This window comes from Esox lucius, chromosome 20 (assembly GCF_011004845.1).
Source record: "Esox lucius isolate fEsoLuc1 chromosome 20, fEsoLuc1.pri, whole genome shotgun sequence".
NCBI lineage: Eukaryota > Metazoa > Chordata > Actinopteri > Esociformes > Esocidae > Esox > Esox lucius.
This window is the reverse complement of record NC_047588.1, coordinates 28,606,298-28,629,624: the sequence shown is the minus strand read 5'-3', so window position 1 is coordinate 28,629,624 and position 23,327 is coordinate 28,606,298. Positions and strand designations below refer to the sequence as shown.

At 44.1% G+C, this 23,327-nt stretch overlaps 2 protein-coding genes across 5 annotated transcripts; both read right to left on the bottom strand.

Annotated features, from left to right (window-relative positions):
• Window positions 1-5,355: 5,355 nt before the first annotated feature.
• Window positions 5,356-6,870, bottom strand: LOC105018977 (angiogenin). Its single transcript, XM_010884818.4, has 2 exons — window positions 6,758-6,870; window positions 5,356-6,291 (listed from the first exon to the last, which is right to left on the bottom strand). Exon 2 carries the CDS (start codon window positions 6,249-6,251, stop codon window positions 5,655-5,657), a length of 597 nt encoding a protein of 198 aa, XP_010883120.2. The 5' UTR covers window positions 6,252-6,291; window positions 6,758-6,870; the 3' UTR covers window positions 5,356-5,654.
• A 3,001-nt stretch (window positions 6,871-9,871) lies between these two features.
• On the bottom strand, window positions 9,872-23,059 carry arnt (aryl hydrocarbon receptor nuclear translocator). Of its 4 annotated transcripts, none has more exons than XM_010884816.5 (19): window positions 22,749-23,059; window positions 21,602-21,695; window positions 21,458-21,499; window positions 21,324-21,365; window positions 18,163-18,376; window positions 17,628-17,841; window positions 17,298-17,400; window positions 17,144-17,209; window positions 15,765-15,850; window positions 14,211-14,287; window positions 13,994-14,128; window positions 12,837-13,063; window positions 12,463-12,585; window positions 11,987-12,068; window positions 11,477-11,673; window positions 10,864-11,056; window positions 10,497-10,668; window positions 10,178-10,302; window positions 9,872-10,061 (listed from the first exon to the last, which is right to left on the bottom strand). In XM_010884816.5, exons 1-19 carry the CDS (start codon window positions 22,783-22,785, stop codon window positions 9,978-9,980), a joined length of 2,313 nt encoding a protein of 770 aa, XP_010883118.1. In that variant the 5' UTR covers window positions 22,786-23,059; the 3' UTR covers window positions 9,872-9,977. The 4 variants fall into 4 exon arrangements, with proteins under 4 accessions (XP_010883118.1, XP_010883117.1, XP_010883119.1 ...); XM_010884815.5 differs by having other exon boundaries at window positions 10,497-10,671; window positions 22,749-23,058; XM_010884817.5 differs by lacking the exon at window positions 12,463-12,585 and having other exon boundaries at window positions 10,497-10,671; window positions 22,749-23,058.
• Window positions 23,060-23,327: the final 268 nt, after the last annotated feature.

Genomic DNA, 23,327 nt, shown 5'->3' with positions numbered 1-23,327 from the left:
TATTTTTACAGAAGCAACTGAGAGCCACACACATACATGCAAGTGCACACACACACACACACACACACACACACACAGAACTTTGAACCCCACTACTTGCTTATAATTTCAGAGGAAGCTAGAAAGAGATTGTTGTGAGTCCATATTAACTTAGAGAAAACGAGAGAGAACACAAGATGTGTCTGTCCTCCAACTAATATCCCTGTGTTTGTTTCGGATAGCTGAGGTTTAGCCTTCCGTAGCACATGTAAACTCATTCACCCACAAAACACACACACACTCTCAAACTGTATCAGAGTGACATTGTAGCTTGTTGGGATTTTGGCAGGCTGACCCACCATGTGGGTTCAATTAGAGAGGAGGATGGCAGAGTTTAACTACACAGAAGAAAAATGCAAGAAAGGGTGAGGTTTAGGGGAGAAGGGAACCGATACAGAAAACAGATAGACAGTAACATGTAATGAAATAATGGGTGTTTATGAGTGAGACTCGCACTTAAACTCATTGAACCCGAGTATCACTGCATTTTGTCCCTGTAACCATGTGAAAGCCCTTACTCTTCTCAGTTTCTCTGTGAGTGTGTCGTGCGTGTGTCTGTTTTTCTGAGTGGACAATATCTGTTGGGTGTGTGTTGAAACCTGTCTGCCAAACATTTGTTTCTTGTTTATTCTCCCTCCAGGGTGAGTTGAATTTTACAGGAATTAGTGTGGGAATACGGAGAATAATGGAGACAGTTCACTGGGACCTCCCATCTACCTCACACAGTTAAACAGGCACAATCATTTATTATTATTAAAAATAATAACCATTACCAGAGATTTATAGTGTGTGTGTGTGTATATGTGTGTGGTGTGTGTGTATGGTGTGTGGTGTGTGTTTAGTGTGTGTGTGTGGGGTGTGTGTGTGACCCAAGCTCCCAATGCATGGCCAGTTGGGTCCAGACGCCTGCATTACTCACAGTCCTTTTATCCCTTCGTTATTCGCTCTTTTCCTCCCCCATCTCTTTGTGGTTCTAATTATCGCGCTCATTTGTTATGAGCTAGTCTGGACAGAGGGAGAGCAGGAGGGGGGAGAACGAAAGAAAGAAGGAGGGACAGCAGGAGGGAGAGGCATTTGGGGCAAGAGAAAGGGGGTGAAGGGACCACTAGAAGTTAAATCTTTGGACAGATCTGGGAGCAGCTTCCACTGCCCAAATACAAGGCTTGTCTGTGAGAGGGTCCTTTTCAAAATTGTCCATAGATTTGTGAACAGCACTACAGCCTCGCCCTGGTACCAGTCCTCCTCCATCCATTAACACTCCAGTTTGTCATGTCCTCATCTGTCAGCTACAGTTTTATGAGCCCGTGGGTCCGTCTTGAATTGTTCTGTGACAATGGCAGTGTAAAACATCATTGTTCCAAGCTACAACTGACAGTCACTCAGTTGCGCCGCCCTCGACCACGAGCCAGTGTGAGCGGAGGAGGCGATAAGAGGATGGGAAGTACAGAAGGAGAGGAAGCAGAGGAGATAAAGTGGACAGTGGATGGACAGGCAAGCAGAGGTGGGGGAGAGGTAGAGCGCTGAACAGAGGAGGAGAGTGGAAACTGAGAAGAAAAAGAAACACTGTTTCCCATGCTCTCACCTTCTTTTACCCAGCTTTTTTCATTCTTTAGCTTTTTTCTTTTAACTAGAAAAAAGTTCAATAAAAGTGCAGCCCAGTTTTTATTGCCTAGCGCCCCTCCCTCCACCCAACTTCCTCTAACCCTCCAACCCCACTCCCTCGGCCCCCCTTTCCCTACAACCATTCTCTCTCCACTCCGCACCTCCCACTCCCTCACCCCCTCACTATCCCCCACCACCCCAGTCCCTCCACCTCCTCTCCCTCCAATCTCTCTTCAAGCACCCCGCCCTTCTCCCCCATCCCCACCACCCCACTCCCCCACCCTCCCTCCAATCTCTCTTCCTCCAAATCCTCTCCCTCACCCCACCCATCATCCCTCTCCATTTCTACTTTCCTTCTCCCCCTCGCCTCCCTCCATCCCGCCACCCTCCCCCTCTCTCCATCCCTCCCTCCCCCCACCCTCCATCTCATTCAAGCTTCCCTCCATCCCTCCATCTCTCTCTGCTTACAACTCAATTTGCACTCATTCTTTCTCTTATCTTTTCCTCTTTTCCCTCAGTGAATGATTGGTTTGTGCTTTTGCATTTCCTTCTTTCATGTACTGTGCGTGTGCCCGGGTGTGTGCCAGGGTGTGTGTGTGTGTGTGTTTTATGTCTCTGATGCCATGGTTGGGGCATGACCAGGGCTTAACCTCTGACCAGTGCAAATCCTCATGGGACATTTGACTGTACTGCATTGTGTCCAAGGAACAACCAAACATTCTGAGATACAATTACTACTTCCTCTGACCGTATTCTGACTCAGGATTGATGTGTGCGTGCTAGAGATTACATGCATGCTACAATCCTACACCACTACATTATCGTCAGTGGACTGTTTGAGAGCGATGCTCTGTGAACTTCCACTGACTGTACAGATAGTCCTATGATGTGTTCATGACCGGGTGAGTTATCCTGGAGCCAACGAAGATAGGACGGACGCAGACAAAGGCTCATGGAAAAAGAGAAAAGGCAAAAGTCAGGAAGCCGAATTCTTGAATAGAAAGGCAAAAACATTCCTCTGTCTTTAAGGACAAAGGAGTCACACGAAGGAGATAAAGAGCAAGGGACAGAGAAAGATAAAAGTGACTAGACTATACGAGAATCTGGAAGTCAATGGAGAGAAACCAACAGCACAGCACCCTGTATCCCACAGCTGGTTGGCCTCTAAATTGAGGTTGGTCCTTGGTCAGTCCCTGGATGGGAGGAGATATTGCTGATCGTGGCTAATTTACCTCCTGTTCTTAGTTGTAACAAAAAATTTTTTTACTGTATTACAGGTACTAAATGTACACAATTAATAATAATGCAAGTAATGCAAATTCATCTGGAAAAGTTAAAATGCTCACAATGTCATATAAATCCTCGCAATGGTGTGTGGTGGTGAAACTGGAGCCCATACTCCATCTAGTGGTGACGGTGTGTTATTACAGTATTTGTCATTGTAATTTATATCCCCACAATAGCTGGATGTACAGTGTTCTTTGCTTTGCTCTCTTCTTGCTCCAATCTCACACAGTCTTGTAACATAAAGAAGTCTCTTAGAGGTTTGGTAAGATGGCTGGATATCATCCATGAGTTTATTTGAGTTGAAATATGTATTTTGTGTGTGTGTGTGTTGGTATGAACCTCACCTGTGTCTGTGAATAGAACAAAGTTTCACTATGTGAGCTCTGTCTGTGGCCCTCTATTTCTAGACATCCCTCACAATGCTGAAAGACAAGCTGGGTCTGAATGGCCTTTGGGACAGGGGAGGAGTTGAGAATAGTCAGAACCACAAATCAACTTCCCCTTTCACATTCCATTCCAGTTCAATTCTCCATCAAGAAAAAAAGGTTGAAGTGAAAGTTGCCCACCACATAGAAAGACTGAAGAATCACCACATTCCATCTCAATACTTATCAATTAGGCTTACTTCCGGACCATGGCTCTACTCCAATACTTTGAGAATATGTCCTTCCTTTTTCCCTTCTGTGGGAGGATGTGTAAGGTGGGTAACTGATAGGGTATTACATGTTTACATGCCTATAGTAAAACACAATCCTGCCTATATGCCTATAGTAAAAAACAAGCCTGCCTATATGCCTATAGTAAAACACGAGCCTGCCTATATGCCTATAGTAAAACACGAGCCTGCCTATATGCCTATAGTAAAACACGAGCCTGCCTATATGCCTATAGTAAAACACGAGCCTGCCTATATGCCTATAGTAAAACACGAGCCTGCCTATATGCCTAAAGTAAAAAACAAGCCTGCCTATATGGCTATTGTAAAACACGAGCCTCCCTATATGCGAACAAGAAAACAAGCAAGCCTAGTTCAGCCGGACCGCAATAGAAAGTGTTGCCATCTCGAGATACGAACCCGGGTCAAACACGTGATAGGCTGGTTAACCACAACACAACGCAGCTGTACTTTCGCTGGATGTCAGTACAGCCTCTTGTCTCTATTCTGAACAAATCCTCTTTTGCCACTGGCCGTTTTAACAGTTAATTGGCCATTCGTGAATGACATTGATACAGTTAAGCTGACTAACGTTTCTTACTAATTAAGTTTACCTCCACCACAAATAGCTTCTATGTATGCGGTTTTCCACTGGCCGTTTTAACAGCATATTAGCCAGGATTAAGCTTTGATATCTACTGACTTACTGGAATAGTCATAAGAATTGAGGAATTGCTAGCGAGTCTGCTAAAGCTATTTCATTTCATGGCATAAGAATATATTTTTGTCTTGCAAGGCAAATCAAAAAAATTTTATTCATTCGTGAATTACATTTATACAGTAACTGTCAATAAAGGCGACGATAAGTAACTTTTACATCCAGTGAAAAGACGAGAAAATCGTGGAATCTACAATAAATAATTAATGAATGTCGTTGCTCTCAATAAGATTCGAACTTATGTCTACCATAGAGGCACTGTCTTCAACCACTACGCCACGTAATCACGTTTCAGCAGTCGCTTGACTCCATTGAGGATCGTGTGAAACTGACTAACTTTTCTTATTTTCACCTCCACTATAGTGTCTATGAACTGGATTGCTTTTGCCACTGGCCGTTTTAACAGCTTATTAGCCAGTGATAGGTTTCCTAGTATCTACTAACTTCCTAGGAATATTCATAAGAATTGAGCAATCACTAGCAAGACTGAAGATGAACTTATCCATGCCAGAAACATTCGCAATATAACCGTATACATTTTCAGTTAAGGCTTACTATAACGTAACTACTGTATGTTAAGCCAACAAATGTGTTTGTCTATCCTGACCCAAAAAAGTACGGACGCGTACTTTGAAAATCCACCAGAAACAGTCGCAACATAACCGTAAATTGTTTTATTTCAGGTTTACTGTAATGTAGTTACTAACGGTTTTAGCCAGCCCAGTTTTCAGCTAAACGGAATAATTCACAATGCGTATATTGCTTCGACTGCGAGGAGATACAAAATCAGGACATATAGTCCACAAATCCGCTTCGCTAACCACGACGCTATTTAACATGGCGTCAGACCCTCAGTCAGTCAGTCACTCAGTAAGAAACATTCGCTCTTAGCCGGCTCCGCTTACGCGGTCGGGGAAAAACAAATCTGCCTATATACCTATAGTAAAACACAAGCCTGCCTATAGTAAAACAAACTCTCAATGTACTGCTTTTGTTTGACCATGTCCTGCAACAACATGACCTATAATGCTGTGACTGGGTGATAATACTTCTATTCAATGTCATCCTTTATTGATATAATGTATATAAAGAGGCCTATATATATATATACACAAAATTGCACAAAACACTTGAAATGAAATACAAGGTACTGAAATGCAAATCCCAAAGTCTATTTGACTGTAATAGTCATCTCTCAGACTGTCAGAAAGCATGCATTAATTAAGACAAAATAAATATACAATTGGCCAAAATATTCAGTTTTTCATGTTGTGAACTCCAGCTTCATTGTTACTGTTGCAAGTGAATCAACATAACATAGCTTCACACCAAAATTAAGGCCCAGTACACTGTTCAGAAAAGGAAAGAGAGAAACAAAAAAGCCATCAGCCACATTCCTGATTCTCTCCAGCTCACGGCCTTGCCGCTCGGCGTGCTGTCTTTAGAATGCGTGCTGCCACATCCCGGGGCGTTATTGTCGGGCTTGCTCCCCTCACGGTTTCCCTCGAAATGCACAGGCACACACCTGTTCTCTAGCGCCTCGCAAGCCAGGATCAGATGCTTGGTTTCTTCCCTCACACTCGACACGCCGCAGGTCCCAGGGTCGCTTCTCACTGTTAGGAATTTGAACGGGCTTCGGCTGATGCACAGGTTCCCTTTGTATGTCTTTCCCCCAGAACTGGAGCAGACCGCGTCCACCCTCTCCCGGTCGTTCGGGTTTAAGAAGGACTGAGTGGGTCTTTTGCAGTCATTATTTTCACGCAGGTACTTCTCCCACGCGTTGCGGTCCGTCGTGGTTGGGGTTCCCGGACGCACATGCTTGTGCAGGAACTGGTTGTGGCAGTTATTGCATCGAGACTTCTGGCAGGGTTCGTTGTTACTGTAGCCTTTGATGCCTTGGCTCCCCAGCAATAGGCTGATGACAAGAGGGAACACTCCAAAGTGCTTCATCTTTTGAGACACAGAAAGTCTTCTTCATCAACTCCTGAAACTGTAGAGAAACAGATAACCAAAAGGGTGAAGTTGTTTGTAGTCTTATGTGCCTTCCTTCTCATGTTTTGATACCAGATCCTCGAGATTATATTCTGTAGAGCTCTGCCATGTGGAACTGAAGTAGTAGGCTACACCCATCTGACCCTTGGCTACCTGTTAAGTCTCAGCCCCAGTTTACACTCAGCTTCTTTCAGTTTTCATACAACACATTGAATATTCAATGTGAAATATTGAATATCAACAGGATCTCTCTTCCTCCCATTACATTGCAACAGGCTCCACCACAGGCCATAACCCCATTCAATCCAACCAGAAATATGCGCACAGCCAGGGTTTGAGCGTGACCCGCACACTGCTTTCGGGCTAAACTGCTAGCGAACATGGAAACGTACTACAACTTCAAAACATATCCCCCTCTGACACACAGATGCATACACATTTGTGTTATATGTATTTTATATTACCTGATTAGAGTTCCATTATATCTGCTGCTGCTGTGTCGTTTTAAATTTTCCAGATGGGTGGAGCATAACTTCAGTTCTCTGCTCACATATTTTTATTTTATTTACTCTTCTTTCCTGGAAATGGGTGTGTCCATATGGTTACGTGCTACGTCCCATTCTGGTGGGTGTTTCCGTCGCTGTGTATATGGTAGCGTGTGTGTACCCCCAGAGCAGCTAGCAAAGGGCTTTTGCTGTGTTTACTTTAGTCGAATTTCAGCTAAAAATACTGTCCGGTGGGAGCTAGTCTACCAATATCTGTAGGATGCATACATTAGTGTGTCTAAGAATTGTTAGTAAATGCTAATAATGAGCAGTAAGTTTCTTCAGGTCTGGAACAAAAGCCTTAGCTTTCAATGCCTGGTGACTGACCACAAGATCCGACTCTGCTATGGGTATTTTAGTTGTCTAGTCAACTTGTAAGAACCATTTAACAGCATTAGTTAGTGGAACAACTAGCCTGTGAGGTAAATTAGAGAAGAGAACGTACAGCTCCAGAAAAAATTAAGATACCACCTTTTTCCTTTCTTTTCCAAAAAGGTTTAAAAGGAAGGTTTTGAGTGAGGAACAGAAGGGTTAACATTTAGAGACCACTGCAAATTGAATACTTCTGTTCCTCACTCAAAACCTTCCTTTTCAACTTTTTTGGAAAGAAAAGAAAAAGTGCAGTGGTCTACATTTTTTTTGGAGCTGTATATTCTAATAAGAGCAACCTTTCACTATGTAATCTTAGCCTTCCTCTTCTGTTCTTCGCGCCATTTCTCAGTGAAACCATCTGTTTAGAACTTAGCTCTATAGCAAATCAGATGTGAGAAGCTAAGAAATCAGATAATAAAGTAATTTGTCAAAAGACCCATTAATAGAACAATGGTCAGAATTGGTCTGCCTGGTTAAACCATAAAACAGATGGGGTTTGTTCCTGTTCCTTGTTTCATGTAGAGACCATATCAACATACAAATTTAAGGCCACTCATGGTGTGCACTGAAATTTAAAATGTTTTGTAAGTCATCACGGCTTAAAAGGAACTTATCATAGCCCCCAACCTCATAAATAAACCTCTAATCACACACAAGTTCTTGACAATATAACAATTTAATACAAAAAACAAATGTATCTTTCTCTCATTTAACATTTCATTTACATATATATTCATATATTTGTGTATCTATTTGTGATATATAAACCGCAGTTCACAACATTCTAAAAACCTGGACAGATAACAACCAAAGTGGTTTAAAACAATAAAAACAAGACAACACAGTCACCAAAACACAGCCCTTGCCATTGTGTGAACATGAACTACTGACACATGATGGGTAACATATAATTCACCTTTCCACACATCTGTGAGTAACGCTCACCAACATGTACAATATACATAAACAATATGAAACATACTGAATACAAAAATTCACATTAAAACAATTTAGACAGGCTGATTAACGATTTCCATATTTCAGAACCTTCCAATTCATAGTCCTCTCTTGGCCAATCAGAACTCCTAATTCCCTGTATGTGATTGTTACAGTGACTTAAACGTCACAACGGAGTACAAAACCAAATGGTTGTTAGATTTAGTTTGGCATTTTTAAATACGACCTAACTTGATAAAAGATGAACCCTGGATCTATAAATAACTATCCTGTGTAATGTGTAAACCATTATTATTATTAAAAAAGATCGAATTCATATGATAAGGGTGTATGATGGCCTAGTGCAAGAATGTTGCGGTCAATAACCAAAGGGTTGCTGGTTCAAATCCCCAAGCTGACAAGGCAAACAACTAAATAATCAGTTGTCGTGCCTTTGAGCATAACCCTTAACCTTATTTACTCTGCTAAATGAAAAATGTGAAATTTTAAGTTTGGAATTGGATTTGTAAAATAACATTAACATAAAAATAAAAAAACATTCAACAAATAATAGCATATCATATGAAATAAGTAAAATAATGTAGTACACAAAAAAAACGGGCACCCGTTTTGGCTGGTGAGCACCACTTTCACAACTAGTGGCAGACACTATGCAAGAATGAACTCATCTGTAAATGCCAAACTACCAATCAACATAAATTGTACTGCTGAAATTACTGGGTCACGTTTAACATCATGACATGATTCTGCGCCATGTAGAATGAAGAACTGTGTCAACTTTAAACTGGACATTTCCACCCTGAATAAGACACTCGCATATATACGCACATAAAAAGTAAAATAAAAAACATGACCACACTGCAATGGAGAGGACTACAATTAGGAACAGCCAATGAAAAGGCCTGAAAATGAAAACATTAGTTGGGAAAAATGTCAATCAATCATTATTATTTCCTGCATCGTTTCATATTAAAATAATCTTGATAAAAACAAGTAAAACAACAATAAAGAATGGCTTTAAAAGTACATAATTTCTGCTCATAAAGTATTGCTTTCAAACGTTTTTTCCTTCTAACAAAAACATTATTTGACTTTGAGTAGAAAACCCCACAAGTGCCGAGGAGGAAGAGTGTGCAGAGGAGGAAGAGTGTGCAGGACAACAGTGGAGAACTGAGGAAGTGGTGATAGAAATCAGTCTCCCACCTGAAACCACCATAACCTCGTTCAAATGTGACATGGTCTATGTAATTACTATAGAATTCCATAGAAATCTGCCCCCAGTTTAAAAAGACTGATTGGTCAGTGTTCTCAAACATGCTAATAAAAAAATACAAAATAATAAACAAGGAGAGCCGAGAGAGGATATCCAAAGGCGTCTGAAGTGGACATATGCCTCCAAAGCTATAAATTACCAAGACTGCCTGAGAGTAAAGGTGAATGATTGAACTAATCTACCCATATGATTTTGAGATCAGGGATGAGGTGCCCAGACAGCTGGGAATAAGCCACATCTGTTACCTAAAGGCCATGTGTGTTACTTCCTAAAATGCATGCGTACGTGTGCCGAGTCAGGCTCTTAGCCTTCTTAACTTGTCCTCTACTTGCCTGTCTGTCAGTCTCACTCTCTCAGGTGTTCTGGATTTCACCCTTAACTCTGATTATCTCACTCTCCATCTTGGCAGTGCCATCATCCCATTCAAACCTTAAACACACTCTCTTTGGATCAGAAAAGGGAAGACCAAGATAATTAAGCAAAAGAACGCAAATGAGAAGGATTGAGGGGAGAATGAAGAGGTGCAGTGGGAAGGGGTCATTCGTTGAAAGGGGGGTATATGGGAATCTCAAAGTCATCGTTGTTGAAGTTGGCTGGCTGCTCAAGCATGGAGAGAACATCCTAGAGACAGAGAGCGAGAGGCGGGGGTGACATCAAGGCAACATGACAACACATAACGGATATGTAACAGAGGTAAACACTGAGAAAGAGAGAGACAAAGGTGTGTTAATACTTACAGGGAAGATCTCTGATTGGTTGTTCTGTGCGTGGGGGTGTGGCTCTGCATTGTTCTGGCCCTGCCACTGGGGCCACACTGCCTCTGCTGCCCTGGAGGGGAACTGCTGCCCTGACTGAGCGCCATCTGAGGGAGACGGTACAGTCAAGCCCATATCACACACAGACGCCATAGACAACTTACAACATAGTTTATGCTGTTGCACTTGTGAATTGTTTAAATACCAGACCCGCAACAACATGAAATGTACATTTTTGAACCGCGAACCAACACATCAACTGCTTCATCATGTGTAGTAATACATCAGACAGACAGTGTACCATATCCGTTAGTGTTGAGGCTGGGGCGGGGGTTGATGTTAGGGTAGTTAGCCCCAGTGGTGGGGGTGGGGGCATTGGTGGTGGGCATCGCCCCATATGAGTTGGATGAGCTTCCTCCAAAACCGCCCATGGCAAACTGCGGTGAGAGGGTCTTTCCTGCCTGGGGCACCACCTGCTGGACCGGAGGAGAAGACACAAAACAGCACAATGTTTTCAGGTCAGATGGGACAAGGGTTTTCAGGTCAGATGAGACTGTTACCCAGTTACTCATTTAGTTCAACATTAATAAAACGTACATACGTAGGGCCAGCTAGCACGTTAGACAGAGTACCTCCAAAGATGGACCTGTAGCAGCCATCCATCTCACCTGGTTGTTGAACGGTGGTCTAGTCCCCACCGCAGCCCCTGGCCAGCCAACTGCTGCTGCCCCGGCCTGTAGGGGGCTGCTGTTGGTGGGGGGCGCGGCTGAAGGGGGGACACTGTTCTGGCGAGACATCTGAGCCAGCATCTGACCTGCCGAGTGTGACGTCTGCAGCATCTGAGGGGCCATACCTACTGATCTGGAATCATTTCATAACAAAAATTTAGCTCAACGTCGGCTGTAATGACGACCCCCACCCCGGTACATAATCACATTTTCTGTTTCCATTCGCAGACTGGACCATGGTTCTGATGGACCAGCAGTGTCTCAGGCCATATCCAGGCCACTGGTGATTCCCAGCTGGCATTTCCATAAACATGACCGGTAGTTAACTTCAACACATACTCTCAAAGCAGCCTCCCGGCACCACCCGCAGCCCCCCAGCCCCACCCGCAGCCCACCCGGCCCCACCCGCAGCCACCCCGGCCCCACCCGCAGCCCCCCCGGCCCCACCCGCAGCCCCCCCGGCCCCACCCGCAGCCCCCCCGGCCCCACCCGCAGCCCCCCCGGCACCATCGGAATTCAGAGATCAGCTGAGAACAGCAGCCCAGGTTCCTACCTCCCGTATCCCTCGCCGGAGCAGTTGGGAGCGGTGTAGGTGTTGTTGCCCTGAGGGTAGAGGGGTGCTCCGGGGGCGGAGGTGGAGGGCAGGACCTTGGCCTGGGCTGGGCTGGGGTACAGGGAGGGGTACAGCTCTGGTTTTTCCATGGTCTTACTGTGGTCGGGTCCGGCAGCGCTCACCGCCTGGGCGGGTCTCTGATATGGACAATGGTAGACAAGCGATCAGTACTCACAAAAGGCTCGGAGGTCATACAGCAATGACAATGCATGTTCTGCTCCGTTCTGAAACCCAGCAGCCCTGGATAGACAGCCTGTTGTTGGATCAAGGCCCTCGCTTAAGGGACGAGAATGTCTAACAGAAATAAACCCACTAGCCCCCAAGTTGGCCCATCAATTTCCCCCATTTATTTGCATCTAATGCTTAAGCCTCTGGGCCCCACCTACTGGGGCTCACTTAGTGGGGCCCACCTTTGGCCACAGGGTAAAGCTGGGTGAGGGCTAATCTTACCTGCGGAAGTGGAACTGGACCTGCCTCGTACAGACCATCTCTCCCTCCTCCCTCCAGCTCGGCTTGCTGTTGCTGTAACTGCCTTTAAAGGAGGACCAAAGGAATGACACAGAGAGACCAAATACAAACAGTCGTCAGTGACAACGGAACATGTCATTACCTTCAAGGCCCTTCACTGTTACCTAGGAAACCGCATAAGAACCAACCAACAGCTCCAACCACCACCAGTAACCATGAAGAGGTGAGAGAGGGGGCTGTTACCCAACACCTTTGCCATGCTACATAACCTACTTTGGCTGTGGGGGGAGGGGGAAGTCACCCAAAAAACAAAAAGGAATAGGGAGGAAACAGTCCACAACCCTCACCAAGAAGTTAATACTGGACCAGACCAGAGACAATGAGGAAACAAAGGGCAGAGAAAGAGAGAACAAACTGAGAGAGGACTCATCCAGTGCCAGAAGGGGTTCCAGTCTCACCTGGCAGCCACCTGCCCTGGACTAGGGGCCACAGGGGTGCAGATAGGACTACTCCCCCCCAGTGAGGGAGGCAAAGACACCCCCGGGGATGAGAGTGGGGTGAGGGGGTCCTGAGTCGAACTTCTAGTGGCCCACAACAAAAACAAGGGATAGGGAGAGGTCAAATAATTATTTTTTGAAGGTGGATGATGGGGGGGGGGGGGGGGGGGGGTACCCCCAATGGGACTCAACAGACTGGTTGGACAGTGGATCAAATAAATCAGGATCTGCAGGTGTTCAGGGGGATGTTGCGTACATGTCACACACTCATATGACGTGTACTGGGACGAGTCAATGCACATACCTAAAGTAGGTGCAGATGGGTGTGTACGTACTTGACATTGGCATTAGTACAGATGATGTACTCTATCTCCTCAGAGAAGGGGTTCTGGAAGGTGAAGGAGCTGGTCCTCATCCAAATCCACTCTCTGCTTTTGGAGCGGAATCGGAACATGACAGACAGCACCTGGCCCTTCAGCTTGATCACCTGCTGGAAGCTGTCTCCGAGTAGACCCTGATCTTCAGGGTGGGCCAGCTCCAATATATTCTTCCCCAACAGTTCCTGGAGAGCGCAGACAAAGAAATCCAGCTTACAGCCATCACAGTTTGAATAGATATTGTATTTCAGAAGGGTCCTAACATAACCAGCAATGTACATAGAAACATGACGACCTCCGGAGCCAACTTGGATAGTACGTTATACACCCCAGTCACTCAGCACGGTTTTCCTTAGGCTCCGACTACTCATTCCACTTGATACATAAATTTTTTGGAGCCAAGATCACTCCTACTAAAAGGAAATAAAATGCATCTAGCAACTAATTGAGAGGACATGGCAGTGACATGGAATTTGACTGGCTACAATCTGTCTTGCCTCCCAGTATTGGCTGTTTATGTGGCTGATTGGTTGCAGTCCCATTCTTTTATAGCATGGAAGGAGGGAGCATGCAACCTCTATTAATGACTTTTGGAATGTAAGTGGTACAGATGAGCCTCGTACTGAGGAATTCAGCTTGGTTTTCTCCAGACATAACAGGGCCAATGCAATCCAAAAGGTTTGCGTTATGACTCATGTTTCCATGAAAAGAAAAAAAGAAAAGGCTGAATTATTCGGTAAAACCTCACAGACTCAAGCATGGTACTGCGATGTTTTGATGGAGTTCTGCTACATAGGGAGCTTGGAGACTTGCCATCTTTGAAGGAACAATGAACTCTCTATCAGTGAATTTTAAAGGAGAATGTCAGGTGATCTGTCTGAATTGAACTGAAGTCATGCAGCAAGACAATAATCCAAAACACCAGAATGGTGTTGACTCCACAAATTGACACTCATGGATTGGCAGAGACAATGTCCAGACCCAAATCCGACAAATGTTTTTTCAGGACATGAAATGAGCAGTTTATGTCAGAAAACCCAGAAATGCCACGGAGTGAATGCGGTTCTGATTCTAGGTGCGTCTTACTATGGCCCCAGGCTCTGAGGGAGGCCTACCTGAGGCTGGTAGCCCACGGTGGCCATACAGCGATGGTCCACAAACGTGAAGACACCCAGGCTGTTATGACGCGAGATGAACTCCACCGGAACACTAAGGCTGCTTATGTCTGTGTCGCTGGGGCAACTGGTCACCTGGACGACAGGCGGAAAGTGCGTTAGAGGGAGTAAATTTATTAGCCCATCCAAATATTGTCCCTACATTGTCCCATCAGACCTGCAGTCTCCCGATAGCCACTAGACAGTAGCGACTCCCCTGAGTGTTGTCGGTTTCTTCGTCCGTTAGAGTCACTCCTGGAAAAGATCAAGATGAATAAGATAGGGAGAGTGCTTTAATGTGTGAGACAAAAAAACGTGTGTGTACACTGATGAGCCAAAACGTTAAGACCACAAGCCTAATGTGCCTTGTGGTATCTGACACCAAGACGTTAGCAGCAGATCAAATCCTGCAAGTTGTAAGGTGGAGCCACCGTGGATCAGACTTGTTGGTCCAGTACATCCCACAGTTGCTGAGTTGGACTGAGATCTGGGGAATTTGGAGGCCAGAGCGACACCTTAAACTCTCCATCATCATGTTCCTCAAACCCTTCCTGAACAATGTGTGCAGTGTGGCAGGGCACATTATCCTGCTGAAAGGGAATACCACTGACATGAAGGGGTGTACCTGGTCTGCAACAATGTTTAGGTAGGTGGCACCTGTCAAACCGATGTCCACATGAATACGCGGATCCAGGGTCTCCCAGCAGAACATTGCCCAGAGCATCACACTCCCTCCACCGACTTCTCATCTTCCCCCAGTAAATCTTGGTATCATCACGTTCCCAAGTGAAAGGCGCACACATAAACGACAGCCCACGTGATGTTAAAGAAAACGGGACTCATCAGACCGGGGGCCCTTCTTCCACTGATCCAAGGTCCAATTCCAACGCTCACGTGCCCATTGTAGGACTTTTGACAGAGGACGTGTCTTCCTGGGCACTCTGACCGGTCTGTGGCTACACAGCCCCAAAAGCACTGTGTGTCGTGACACGTTCCTCCCATAACCATCATTAACCTTTCCTGTGACTTGTGCCACAGTGGACCTTCTGTTGGCGCGGAGCAGACGGGATAGCCTTCGTTGCCCTCACACATTGATGAACCTTGGACACCTGACACCGAACATCCTGTTTGTGGTTTGTCCCTCCTCTGACCACTGTGGTTAGGTACTCACCATTGCTAGCAGGGAGCACACCACAAGCCCGGCCATTTCAGAGATGTTCTGACCCAGTCATCTGGCCATAACAATTTGGCCCCTGCCCAAGTTGCTCAGGGCATTACTCCTGAATCCAACATGGTGACTACGAGAACTGATTATTCGCTTACACGTCTAACCTAGCCAGACCTTGTGCCCTTGAAGGTGACGTTATTTGCTTCACCTGCGAGTGGACATAATGTTTTGGCTCAACAGTGTATATGTGATGGAGAATTTGTGTGCTTGAGAGTGAGAACAGTGTGTCAAGTTATCAGAAAACTAAATTATGTTTTGCCAAACATTGCAACAAGTGTCATGGGGTACAGGGAGAAAAGAACACTAATGGTCTTAAATGAGTTGGCACGCTTCGATTTGTAAAATGTTTGTGACAGAAACACAAGGCCCATTTCAGTTTGTAAAAACGCTCATTCATTTTCTATGATTGTTGCCCAAAGTTCTTCGGAAACATTTGAGGTCATTTTTTCATCTCGCAGCTGCAGTGTGTTCATTTAATCTTCTGCCTGTGAGTGAGTTTGTCACCTGTGGGAGGCCAGGACTTGATGTATCCAGTGCAGTGAACCACCACATACTGAGGCTCTCCATCCTTGGCTGGGCCCAGACCGCTCCTACATCACACACACACAATTCATGGGAGTCAACTCCATAAGTATTTACAGTACACAGTGATTTTGTGACTGTTTCTTTGGCTCTGTGTAACAGCACATGTCAACTTAAATGTATTTAATTTTGTTATATCAGACGAACCTTTTACAAATGACAAAAAAAAATCTACAGTCTCCAGAGGTCACGATAATAGTCAAAAATCCCCTTCAAATACTGGAATGCGGTGAGTAGACGAGTGGTGAAAATCCTGACTGATGAGTGAGCCACAAAATGTGAAACAGATTAAGGGCTGTCAATGGTCTGTAGGCTAATTTGTCTTTTGGTATTATTTATTAAAATAATATGAATTTGAGAAGATTAATATAGCCTATGCATGATCTATATAATAAGGTATGCTACTTGGCATAGGCATTATAGAATATTGTTCATTGCCGTGCCAATCTGTGAGCCACATAATCACAGCAGGATACAGTATAGCCAGCTTAATGATTTACAAACATTGAAATGTTAATGAATTCATTATGGTTACTAGATACTTTAAATCATATTTCTGTTCAAAACGGTTGTCCTCTACAGGGAAAAGTCCCTGGTATTTTAGTTGATAAAGAGATCCATAATAATGGATTTGTTTCCCAGTACATCCTCAGAAAGTACACTACATTATACAACCGTCTCTTTTAACTTGTTAAAGCAATAGCACAAAGAAATGGCTGCGGTCATATATATATATAATTTGATACAGTAAGATTTTGGACTGTTGTAATCTTTTCAAACTAAAGAAAAAGAGACAGAGAATACATGCTGGATGACAGCAGTCGGTCAGTGCATTGCACCCAGCCCATCTACCATTCATCAAAAGCTGGGTCTGGCAATGCAATGTTACATTTCGCAATTTGCTGGCTCTGCAATGTTTCCCAACTTCAGTACGGCAGGGCCTATTTTACACGCAACAGAATGAAGAATGAACACATCACTGGCATCAATAAAGAGCAGGTGGAGTTGGTGTGAGGGAGACTGAGGAGGGGGCAGAACTCGGAGCATGTTTTAGTAATTAGTATCTTCACTAGAAGCTGAAAAAGCCTCTTACACCCTGGTTTCATTGAAATCACACAACGTTCTCTAGTCCTTTACAACCTATGGTCCAGTTTGGCTATGACCCAGCAAATGTGAAAAGTTGATATATGAAGCGTATATACGCATACAAACACATACTGTAGACACACAGACATACACACTATATGACTCAGGTTGAAAACAGTGAAGTTTACATGAATGATTACAGTGAGATCTTTTACCTGTTTCGACTTCTCAGGAAATTCAGTCTGTTCATCGACATGGGTTCCACTGGACACGAACCACACCTAACGGCAAAGAAACACACACCATTTCAGAATTGGGCAAACTTAACAGAGGAGCATACGGTCACACTCACATAGCATACACACCCACCTCATTCTACAGATAAAGGATCGCCTGGCCCCCATACACATTCTGACAGAGGACTGCTGTCCCTCTTTTTTCACAGTTCCAGTCTTCAGGTCTAACATCCTCCCTGAGGAAGAGGCAGTAAGGGAGGGAGAGATACAGAAGTTGTTAGTGAGTGCATGTCTCTCCCATTATCCTCCACACCAGACAGGTGCTCTGTAGTTCGTCTGTATCCTCTGTTTGTGTGTACCTGTATTATTACTCTCTGCACTGGAGAGCTGCTCTCATAGTTTCTCTGTATCCTCTGTTTGTGTGTGTGTGTGTGTGTGTGTGTGTGTGTGTGTGTGTGTGTACCTGTATTATTACTCTCTGCACTGGAGAGCTGCTCTCGTAGTTTCTCTCCATCGTCCGGGTGTAGCTGGTCGTACAGGGAGGAGCCTAGCCAGTCGGACTGTGATTGGTTAAGAACCGGGGTCAAAGAATCAGACACGTAAACGACTCGGCCGCTCTCACAAGACACCACAAACAGGAAGCCATCAGCAGCCTCCAGGATCAGATGCTTCAGCTCCTGGAGGAGGCAGAGCGATGATGACGGTGCCGGGGGGGTGGGCGGGGGGGAATGAAATGTAAGAGGATTAACTCAGTTATTAAAGTACAATAAACACCTTTTTTTTTTTTTTTTTTTTTACTTCACTGCCACCTTGGGTGGCAGCGGACCTAGCAGTTAGACCAGCTGAGCAGTAACAAAAACGTTGCTAGGTCAAATCCCTGAGTAAAGCCACTTCTAAGGGCTTCAGTAAAATGTGAAAACCAGCCTGTGTGGCAACTGACTAAGAGCTCCTTCTCCCCTTTCCACCCTCACATTCTCCCTCAAGTCTCTCTCCCTAACCTGGTCTGTGAGGAAGGATGGTTTGTATGTCCCATCTGCCGCGGTATTGCCGCTCCCTCTCAGAGACTTCATGTGGGACACGGCCATGCGCAGGATGGTCAGCTTGTCTGGTTTCCGTGCCAACGCGCTGCAGGTGGGCACCATGTCCGACAGCTCTGTGATGTAGGCCGTCATCTTGTTCCTCCGTCGACGCTCAATTTCACTGTGGTTCTCCCTGGAGCCAAAAGGAGAAGAACCGGGAGGGGGGGAGGAGAAAAGGGAGACGGTATAGAAATGGGGAGAGGTAGGCAGGTGGGTGGACAACGTGGAGTAGTGTTTAGAGTTGGCGTAACAAAATTAAATATGTGGATTATTAATGAGGTGGATAGAGCAAGAGTGAATTCATAAAAATAAGGAGTGAATGATCCATCACTACAACAGATAAGGGTTGATATACAGTGCAGTCAAAGGTTTTGAGACATCTACTCATTCAAGGGTATTTCTTTATTACTACACTTTTCCACATCGTTGAATAATAGTGCATTTCAAAACTACACTAAACAAAATTATAAATGCAACACTTGTGTTTGCCCCCGTTTATCATGAGCTGAACTCAACATTCCACAGGTCAGAATCAACAACCTGGTCAACTATTATGTGAAGGAGATGTGTTGCACTGCGTGAGACAAATGGTGGTCACACCAGATACTGACTGGTTTTCACCCCCCCCAATACAGTGAAAAATATTTTAGTGTTCTTTTATTGTGGCGAGCCTAAGGCACACCTGTGCAATAATCATGCTGTCTAATCAGCATCTTGATATGCCACACCTGTGAGGTGGTTGGATCATCTCGGCAAAGGAGAAAGGCTCACTAACACAGATTTAGACAGATTTGTGAACAATATTTGAGAGAAATAGGCCTTTTGTGTACATAGAGAAAGTTCAGCTCATGCTAAATAGGGGCAAAAACAAGTGTTGCGTTTATAATTTTGTTCAGTGTATGAAAGTGTAGAATTATGAACTATGGAATTGTGGTGAATAAGTGTTAAACAAATCTAAATACATCTATATTGTAGATTCTTCAAAGTAGCTCCAGTTTGGTTTAATGACAGTTTTGTACATTCATAGTATTCTTTCAGCTAGCTTCATGAGGTAGTCACTTGGAATGTTTTTCCAAAAGTCTTGAAGGAGTTCCCCCATTTGACTCATCAGACTCCAACTCGGACACATCAGACCGCACAGATTTCAAATGGTTTAAGTTTCTTGGCCCGGGCAACTCTCTTCTTTTTGGTGTAGTTGCTTTGCAGGAATTTTGACCATGAAGGCCTGATTCATGCAGTTTCCACAGAACAGTTGACATTGAGATCTGTCTGTTACCTGTACTCTGTGAAGAATTTATTTGTGTTGCTATCTAAACTGCAGTTAAGTGACGATTTCTGAGGCTGGTAACAAACAAAATTATCCACTGCAGAAAAGTTAACTCCAGGTTTTCATTTCCGGTGGCGGTCCTCATGAGAACAGTTTCATCAATGGTTTTTGCAACTGCACTTGAAGAAACTCAAATATCTTGAAACGTTCTGGATTGACAGACATTCATGTCCTAAAGTAATAATGGATGGTTATTTCTTCTACGTATTTGAGTAGTTGAGTTGCCATATTATGGCCTACCCCAGTACAAACATAATGATGGTCTTCTGTATATCCACCCTACCTTGTCACCCGCTGTATACCCACCCTAACTCATTAAGAAGGAAAGAAACTCCGCAAATTAACGTAACAAGGCACACCTGTTAGGTTGAAATGCTTTCCAGGTGACTGCAAAAATATTGTGCAAAGGGTGGATACTTCGAAGAATCTACCATGTGACATCTATTTTGATCTGTTTGGTTGCTACATGATTCCATGTGTTATTTCATAGTTTTGATGTCATCACTATTAATTTACTATGTGAAACATAAAAAAAAAATTTAAAAAAAAGGAAATACCGTTGAGTAGGTGCATTCGAACATTTGGACTGGTACTGTACGAATATGTATATGCATATACACTGCTCAAAAATAATGAAGGGAACACGTAATCATCACAGTATAACACCAAGCCAATGTAACTTCAGTGATAATCTGTCCAGAAAGGAAGTATAAGTGATTGTGAATCAATGTCACCTGTTTTGGTGCAAATGAAAGTGACAACAGGTGCGCTGGAGAGGCAACAGCAAGACAACCCCCAAAAGGGAATGGTTTTGTAGGTGGTGTCCTACAAAACCATTCAGGTCCACCATTGGTGCCACATTCTCTTCACAGATGAGAGCAGGTTCACACTGAGCATGTGACAGACGTGAAAGGGTCTGGAGACATTGTGGTGAACTTTATGCTGCCTGCAACATCATCCTGCATAACCGGTTTGGCAGTGGGTCAGTAATGGTCTGGTGAGGCATATGGAGGGTTGGCTAGTACATGGAGGGTCACACAGACCTCCATGTGCTCACCAACAGTACCCTGATTGCTACCGGGATTAAATCCTCAGACCCGTCGTCAGACCTTACACTGGTCCAGTGGGCTCTGGGTTCCTCCTGGTGTAGGACAATGCCCGACCTCATGTGACCATTGTGTGTAGGCAGTTCCTGGATGACGAAGGCATTGATGCCATTGACTGGCCCTCACATTCCCCAGACCTGAATTCAATTTGGGACGTTATGTATCGGTGCACCCAACTGCCGCCAAATAGCGCCACAGACTGCCCAGGAGCTCACTGATGCCCTGATCCAGGTCTAGGAGGAGATCCCCCCAGGACACCATCCGCTGTCTCATCAGGAGCATGCCCAGACGTTGTTGGGAATGCATTCAGGCATTTTAATATTTCATTCAACGAGACCCGATGTGTGATTTCAGTGGTCCCTTAATTCTTTTGAGCAGTGTATATGTATACACACACACACAAACACACACAGCGTGAAGAAGAGAGGGTGAACCTTGTATTTCATAGTGGTATGTAGTGAGAAGAAATGCTGAAAGAAAAAGGCTTGAGAGATTCTGAGAGAGAGAGCAGAACAGAGGGAAAGAGGGAAAGAGAGGTTGTGCTCAACAGAAAGGGATTGATAAGAGTGAACTGGTGTCCCTGAGCTCCTAACTGAGCAGTCAGAGCAGGCTTTGTAGTTGTGACACGAAACTGTCCTTTCTTCTACCTGGCAAATCGCTCTTTGTCTCCTCCTCCATCTTCATCACATCTGGTCAAAGAAAAGTAGAACAGAACTGTCATCAAAACAATGAACAATACAAACTCATTAAACACAGAGAGAGGCGGGGGGACATGTCCTACCTGAAGAGCTTGCTTCCATCATCGTCATCATCAAAGTCTGGCCTGTGATAACATAAGAGTGAATCCATCTTTGTAAAGTAAAATAAACTAATACACTAACAACGCACAAAAGAAACAGTGAACGCTTTGGCATGGTAAACTTACGCGGCTCGTCTCTTATTGGACCCTTTTGGCACAACAGCACCGCTGCTTGACTGGGCCCTAACCGCTCCCAAACTCAGAGAGTCATCTGGTATGTCTGCAACACATACATACAAACACGAGAAATTAAGCAAAATGACGCTATGTTACAAGTGCATCCACACTTTATCTATCTACTGATATTTTGTCCCAAAGCCATAGTACCATTGCAGAGTCAACTAATCAAAACATAATCAGACTTTATTAGATGAACAAAATGCAGGTAAGTGAATGCTAGATCAACCACATCCTAGTTTTTCCCCAGGCCCAAAAGATCAGTTTTTGTTGTGAACAAATGTACTGAGGTTGTGAGTATGGCTAGTTCCTCTGTGCTCTGGTATTCTACATTGCTATGCTAAGCGTTACCCACAAAGGTAGCTTACAAGCTTGCTAGCTTACTATGTGAAGATACAGCGAGCTCGTTTGCTAGCTATGCTAAGTCAAGTGGAAAATAAAATGAAGAAAGTACATTTATCTAAAGATTTTTTTTTTTAACGAAAAGCAGAATCAACCTAGCTACGTAGCTAAATAACTAACTTAGCTAGCTACTTGCAGTACTTAGCTAGTTAGCTATGTGATCATACTATACTGTACTCTTCACAATTTTTTGGGAACCCAGTTGTCACCTAGTAGTGTACTTTAATGTACTAATATATATGTGTATGTATATATGTTAACTAATCATGCTGGCAACATGATTAGCCTCGCGGGTCTTGCCAGGTACAAAATATAACAAGCTATTACTTAAGATAGTTCATTTCACTTGCTAAATTCAGTTTACCGAGAAATGCTAAGTCACAGAAAACTACAGTAACTACCTCAAAGGCTAAGTAACTATAAAAATAACGAAATTCTTCAAACGCTAGTCAGTAGGTGAAGGGCTACAGCAGTAGCTAGCTAAGTATTGTACTGTAACAGTCTTATTATGCAACACATATCCGGCCAGCGTTAGCCAGTTAGCTTAGCCCTAGTTACAGCAATACTAGCAATTTTGTAATGCTGTCACTCACATTAGGAGAAAGTGATAGATTTAGGCAAAAGTCCACTGATCGCCAATTTGACAGCTGCATTGTTACATTAGCCTTTACATAAGCGCTACATTTTACTGTACCTGGGTTCGAAGAGTCCATGTCCGGATTAAAAAACATAAACAAACAACTTCTTCAGCTGGGGTAAAATCCTCAGTCCGCACAATCCTATTTCCTCTTCGTAGATTTACCGCTCTTATGGACATCGATGTCAGCAAATAGCGGCCCTGTCATGACTCATGTATCTTGGTCATCAGCCAAAGATGAAAATATCAACACTAGTGCGAAAATATCTCTTTTTATGTCCCCTTTCCTGTTGAACCCCGTTTTAAACCACTTCAGGTCCAAGATGGCGGGCAAGCCTAGGAGCAGTGGACACCCCGAATCTGGTCTAACCAGCTGTAATTTGCAAGTCGGTTTTCCATGTTCCGGTACCAGGGTTAGGTGGAGTGAATTTTTTAGAATTCCACTAACTACGCTGAAACTGTGCACCGGGTCATAAAGTACTAACTCGCCCATTGCTAACGATAGCTAATAACAACACTTTTCTTTCCCTTCTATTGGATATCAGAAGCTAGATACAAGTGACGTACCGAAAAAATTGTCGTACAACAATCTTTGTTGAGTCAAATCAAAGTTCAGTATTTGCATTTAAGATTATT

What these genes read in the sequence shown, in the direction of transcription:
- arnt (XM_010884815.5), bottom strand. Translation starts at nt 22,785, where the DNA reads ATGTTTTTTAATCCGGACATGGACTCTTCGAACCCAG. An exon ending in CATGGACTCTTCGAACCCAG is followed by an intron (nt 21,696 to 22,748) that starts GTACAGTAAAAT and finishes TATGTGTTGCAG; the next exon opens with ACATACCAGATGACTCTCTG. An exon ending in GACCACCGTTCAACAACCAG is followed by an intron (nt 10,672 to 10,863) that starts GTGAGATGGATG and finishes CCTCCGGTCCAG; the next exon opens with CAGGTGGTGCCCCAGGCAGG.
- LOC105018977 (XM_010884818.4), bottom strand. Translation starts at nt 6,251, where the DNA reads ATGAAGCACTTTGGAGTGTTCCCTCTTGTCATCAGCCTATTGCTGGGG.